The sequence below is a fragment of the Colobus angolensis genome, unplaced genomic scaffold (assembly GCF_000951035.1).
Source record: "Colobus angolensis palliatus isolate OR3802 unplaced genomic scaffold, Cang.pa_1.0 Scaffold162, whole genome shotgun sequence".
In the NCBI taxonomy this organism is placed as follows: Eukaryota; Metazoa; Chordata; class Mammalia; order Primates; family Cercopithecidae; genus Colobus; species Colobus angolensis.
In genome coordinates, this window is record NW_012114733.1 from 3,883,239 (window position 1) to 3,889,523 (window position 6,285).

At 36.6% G+C, this 6,285-nt stretch overlaps 1 protein-coding gene across 1 annotated transcript in view; it reads right to left on the minus strand.

The window, feature by feature from the left end:
- The window catches only part of UHRF2 (ubiquitin-like with PHD and ring finger domains 2, E3 ubiquitin protein ligase), a 107,216-nt gene that overhangs the window by 34,012 nt on the left and 66,919 nt on the right, over positions 1-6,285 (minus strand). Inside the window, exon 5 of the mRNA XM_011937298.1 lies at positions 1,597-1,706. Within this exon, the coding sequence (XP_011792688.1) occupies positions 1,597-1,706 (110 nt within the window). The remainder of the gene's footprint in view (positions 1-1,596; positions 1,707-6,285) is intronic.

The following is a 6,285-nucleotide window of genomic DNA, read 5'->3' on the forward strand; positions in this document are numbered from 1 at the left end:
TTAAGAATAAATGCCTGAGGCCAGGCGTGGCTCACGAGGTCAGGAGTTCGAGAACCTGGCCAACACAGTGAAACCCCGTTCCTACTAAAATTACAAAAATTAGCCAGGCTTGGTGGCAGGAACCTGTAATCCCAGCTACTAGAGGCTAAGGCAGGAGAATCGCTTTAACCTGAGAGGCAGAGGTTGCAGTGAGCCAAGATCACGCCATTGTACTCCAGCCTGGGAGACAAGAGCAAAACTGTCTCGAAACAAAAAACAAAAAACAAACAAAAAAAAGCCCCACCATGAATGACAAGACCGAGAATCTAATTCTATCTCTGTTACCAAATGTTTGATATCAAGCAAGAAAAATTTGTAAAATGAAGAGGTACAGCTGCATTCTAACCTTATAATGTTTATATAAGCCTCATTTATTACCTCCCAGAAATTCAAGGCTCAATTAGCACTATAATTCTAAGACTTTACTTGTGTAAAAATAAATCTCATTATTATTATTATTATTTGAGACGGAATCTCGCTCTGTCGCCCGGGCTGGAGTGCAGTGGCCGGATCTCAGCTCACTGCAAGCTCTGCCTCCCGGGTTTACGCCATTCTCCTGCCTCAGAGCCTCCCGAGTAACTGGGACTACAGGCGCCCGACACCTCGCCCGGCTAGTTTTTTGTATTTTTTAGTAGAGATGGGGTTTCACCGTGTTAGCCAGGATGGTCTTGATCTCCTGACCTTGTGATCCGCCCGTCTCGGCCTCCCAAAGTGCTGGGATTACAGGCTTGAGCCACCGTGCCCGGCCAAATCTCATTATTAAAAACTAAACGTGGGTGGCTAACAAAATTACAGAAACAGGTTTTTTCTTTGGACAGAATCTATAACAGAGGAAACAACAGGAAACCCATCAACAGATAAAAAGACAATGTGGTATATACATATACAATAAAATATTATTCTGCCATAAAGAATAATAGAAACCCTTCATTTACAACATGGATGAAACTCAAGAACATTATGTTAAGTGAAAGAAGCCAAGTACAGAAGGACAAATGTGACACGTTCTCTTTCATATGTGGGAGCCAAAAAAATTGATCTTGTGCAGGTAAAGAATAGAATGATGATGGTTATTAGAGGCTGGGAAGGGAAGTGGGGTAGGGGATAAAGAAGGGTTGGCTATAGGGTGCAAAGATACAGTTAGAAAGAATCACTAAAGAATAGATTTGGAATGTTACCAACACACACAAAAAATGATAAATGTTTGAAGTGATGAATATCCCAATTTCCCAGATTTGATCATTACACATTGTATGCCTGTATCAAAATATCACATATACTCTTTAAATATCTACAACTATTATATATCCATAATATTTTTAAAATAAAGAATAGCAATAAAATACCAAGATAATATATTTCTTCAAAAATAACATTTTATCATTTGGGAAAAATTCATTACAACAAAATGAATCTTAGATCAAAACTGTTGTCTTGAAAATAAATTTGTATGGTCTACACTTTTATACTTCCTTCCAAGTTATTCACTGACCAGTACAAATAAAGTTCAATAATGTACAACACATACAGTCTAAGCCCAAAAACAAAAATCCATACTTAAAAACTTTCCATCTGCAAACGAAAGAGGATGGGCTCCAGGTTTCTCAATCTTGAAGATTTCATCTACAGATATTATCTTGCAATCATTTAATGTTCCTTCAGAACCCCTGTTTAAAAAAGGAAGAAAGGTTAACTTCTGCCAGCAAAATCTAAGGTATACAAACAAATTAAAACTAAAAGTCAGTTTGGAATCTCACTGAAATCTGCCTATCTATAAACTGAGATTAGAGCTATTCCAATCATTCTGAACTATTGTTTTCAATAGTAGGAAAAGTCCATAGTGATTAGTTAACATTCATAGTGTAATATGAGAAAAAAAAATACAAGTTTCATTAGTTTATCTGCTATCTTGTAAATTTAAAGACTAGGTAAAATGGTATTCTGTCAATTACAATGGAAGATTTAAATAATTTCTTGTTAAATCTGTGCAATATTAAACCTTTCTATCAAGAAGTAAGGTATGTTTTCTGTTAGTTTTGTCCTTTGGTAGAATTTTAACATTTCTTTTATGTAAGCAATATATTTTCATATACTTTTGTGAAAACGTAATTACATGGGATAATTTTGTAGAATTTATTTTTAAAATCTACAAAAAATAAGTTTCCAATAAATAAAATTTCTAGGCAAAAATAAGATACCCTTTTCATAAAGTCTTTCATACTAAACCATACTTGTCAGACTCAATTCATATTTGTTTGTATACACTTCTTCAAAGTTTCCTACTATGGGTGTGGATTTGTACATTTCTCCATTTATTTATTTGTTTGTTTATATTATTTATTGAGATGGAGTCTTGCTCTGTCACCAGGCTGGAGTGCAGTGGTGCAATCTCGGCTCACTGTAGCCTCCAACTCTGGTGTTCGGGCAATTCTCCTGCCTCAGCCTTCCAAGTAGCTGGGATTACAGGCCTGTACCACCATACCCGGCTAATTTTTTTATTTTTAGTAGAGACAGGGTTTCACCATGTTGGCTGGGCTCATCTCCAACTCCTGACATCAGGTGATCTGCCCACCTCGGCCTCCCAAAGTGCTGGTATTACAGGCATGAGTCACCACGCCCGGCCTATTTCTCCTTTTAATCTGTTGGCTTTTGCTTTATTAGGTATAGATTTAAGAAGGCTAAATCTTATTGAGTAGCTTACCTCTAATAACGCATTCTGAATCAAAAGTTTACTTTCTTTTGGTTAGCACTTGCTTGAAGACTTTTTCCATCCTTCCACCTTTTCTTTAAAAACTTTCAATGTCAAATATATACAAATGCAGAAAACTGCATAAATGCATAGCTTTGAACCAATTATCAATATACATATCCTTTGTGACCACCAACAATGACAGAAGACAGAGGAATATCAACTGCCTCAGAAACCCTCACCTTGTCCCCTCACAATGACAACTTTGTGTCCTCCTAAGAGTTATATTTACCTTAATGTTTTTCATCATGTCACTTGTCTACCTCCCTATAAGTTTTGCCTGTGTTTGAAAAGTCTCTAATCTATAAATTCACATGCCATCTCTTTTCTCCTTGAAATCTGTTAACAATTCCATCCATTTGTCCTAAAGTGTTTCTCACAGTCTTGATTTTTGATATTTGCATTCCCAAAGTATGGTTCAAACAGGTTTTCCTGTCATTCATATTTCTTGTACACTGGTAGTTGATCTGGAGTGTAGGTCAAAAATCTTTAAATAAAGTTTTATTAGAACTTAGCTATGCCATTTGATTTTTGTATTATCTATGGCTGGTTTCATGCTGTAACAGCAGAGTTGAGTAGCTGTGACAGACCATCTGGCCCCCAAGTTAAACTATTTACTATCTGGCTCTTTACAGAAAAAAAAAATATTGCCAACTCCTGGGCTAAAGACTCAGTCTCAATCAGATTTAGGCTCATTTTCTTGGTAAGAATTTCATAGGTCTATTTCCATCACGAAGCGCCTAGTTATTTGTCTCTTTCCTCTCATGATGGCAGCTACTAATGCTCAATGCCTACATTAATTCATTGGGGATTAGAAAATGTTGATATTTCCATTCTATCATTCCCTTCTCATCTCATTTACTTGGCACAATTTTATAGAAAAATGACCTTATTAACTAGTTAGTGACCCAGTAGTATAGCTCATATAACAAAGATAAAATGCTGATTCAGCAGTTTTAAAAATAAATCATTCTCTATCAACTTCCATGGTGACAAGTTTTTGTGTTACTATAAACTCATGGATTTAAATATATTTGGTATGTCTCAATCAACTTTTTCTTATCAATGTTCAAACTGTCTCATCTTTGACCAGTGGGAGCTTCCAGTTGACTCTCAAATCCTCTGACAAGAACTTAGCAGACTTTGTGGGATTCCTTATTTGCATGACAAGATACTCCAGGTTCATCTTGCATTTTCTGCCCCCAGCCAGGAGTTTCTTTCGGTGGGAAAGGTATTTCGAGACCATAGTTAAGCACTAGGAAAGCTTACTACAACTGGGTTGATTACTGTTTGTAGCCTATACATTTTAAACATACACATTAATATACACATTCAAACACAGAACATCTCATGAGTTCATACTAATAATTTGTATTCAAATTCAGGGCTAAAGGATATTTACTTTATTAAAAAATTATGTATCTTTGTTTCTTTCTCCCCAAACCAGAAAAATCCTAGTTCTTAAGGATACCAGAATTAGAACATTACAAATACTCCTTTGCTTTATCCCACATTACATGCAAGACATTGTTGCCAGCTGTCAATTACTGAAAATAGTTTAAACTTTTTGCATATATCCCTTCCATTTTTTAAGTTATAATGTAGCTAACTGTGTCAGGTCATAGAGCCAGTACATACTACACTTTCTCCTTTATGTTCAATTAGTCCTGGTTCTAAATGCAGAAATATCTTAAATATTGAGCGGAACTCTTTATTTCAAATTATCTTCAGTCATCTCTATTGTTTGAACCTAGTTCTCCTGAATATTCCTTAGGAAGGCTTCATGAGAACAATAACCCCCCAGTTCTTGAAAGTTAATGACAGTTTATCTACAGCTGTTATACTAAAGGCTACTTTGGCTAGACTTAAAATCCTTGGCTCTCCTTGACTCATGCTTTTCTGGAATGTTTTCCTTGTAAGCATGTTATACTGTTCCTTACTTTCTCACTCTAACTTCACATAAAATTTAACATCAATCCTTTCCTTTTGCTTATTTTCATCAATTTCCTGAACGCTTTAAAGGGTCTAACTTCACTTTTTGCTAGCAGTCATAAATCACACTTATTATTATTATTATTATACTTTAAGTTCTAGGGTACATGTACACAACGTGCAGGTTTGTTACATATGTATACATATGCCATGTTGGTGAGCTGCACCCATTAACTCGTCATTTACATTAGGTATATCTCCTAAATGCTATCCCTCCCCTCTTCCCCCTTCCGACAAAAGGCCCCGGTGTGTGATGTTCCCCTTCCTGTGTCCAAGTGATCTCATGGTTCAATTCCCACCTATGAGTGAAATCATGCAGTGTTTGGTTTTCTGTTCTTGCGATAGTTTGCTGAGAATGACGGTTTCCAGCTGCATCCATGTCCCTACAAAGGACATGAACTCATTCTTTTTTATGGCTGCATAGTATTCCATGGTGTATATGTGCCACATTTTCTTAATCCAGTCTGTCACTGATGGACATTTGGGTTGATTCCAAGTCTTTGCTATTGTGAATAGTGCCGCAATAAACATACGTGAGCATGTGTCTTTATAGCAGCATGATTTATAATCCTTTGGGTATATACCCAGTAATGGGATGGCTGGGTCAAATGGTATTTCTAGTTCTAGATCCTTGAGGAATCGCCACACTGTCTTCCATAATGCTTGAACTAGTTTACAGTCCCACCAACAATGTAAAAGTGTTCCTATTTCTCCACATCTCTCCAGCACCTGTTGTTTCCTGACTTTTTAATGATCGCCATTCTAACTGGTGTGAGATGGTACCTCATTGTGGTTTTGATTTGCATTTCTCTGATGGCGGGTGATGATGAGCATTTTTTCATGTGTCTGTTGGCTACACAGATGTCTTATTTTGAGAAGTGTCTGTTCATATCCTTTGCCCACTTTTTGATGGGGTTGTTTTTTTCTTTCTTGTAAGTTTGTTTGAGTTCTTTGTAGGTTCTGGATATTAGCCCTTTGTCAATGAGTAGATTGCAAACATTTTCTCCCATTCTGTAGGTTGCCTATTCACTCTGATGGTAGTTTCTTTTGCTGTGCAGAAGCTCTTTAGTTTAATTAGATCCCCTTTGTCAATTCTGGTTTTTGTTGCCATTGCTTTGGTGTTTTAGACATGAAGTCCCTGCCCATGACTATGTTCTGAATGGTATTACCTAGGTTTTCTTCTAGGGTTTTTATGGTTTTAGGTAAAACATTTAAGTCTCTAATCCATCTTGAATTAATTTTCGTATAAGGAAAAAGGAAAGGATCCAGTTTCAGCTTTCTACTTATGGCTAGCCAATTTTCCCAGCACCACTTACTAAATAGGGAATCCTTTCTCCATTTCTTGTTTTTGTCAGGTTTGTCAAAGATCAGATGGCTGTAGATGTGTGTTATTATTTCTGAGGGCTCTGTTCTGTTCCATTGGTCTAGATCTCTGTTTTGGTACCAGTACCATGCTGTTTTGGTTACTGTAGCCTGGTAGTATAGTTTGAAGTCAGGTAGCGTGA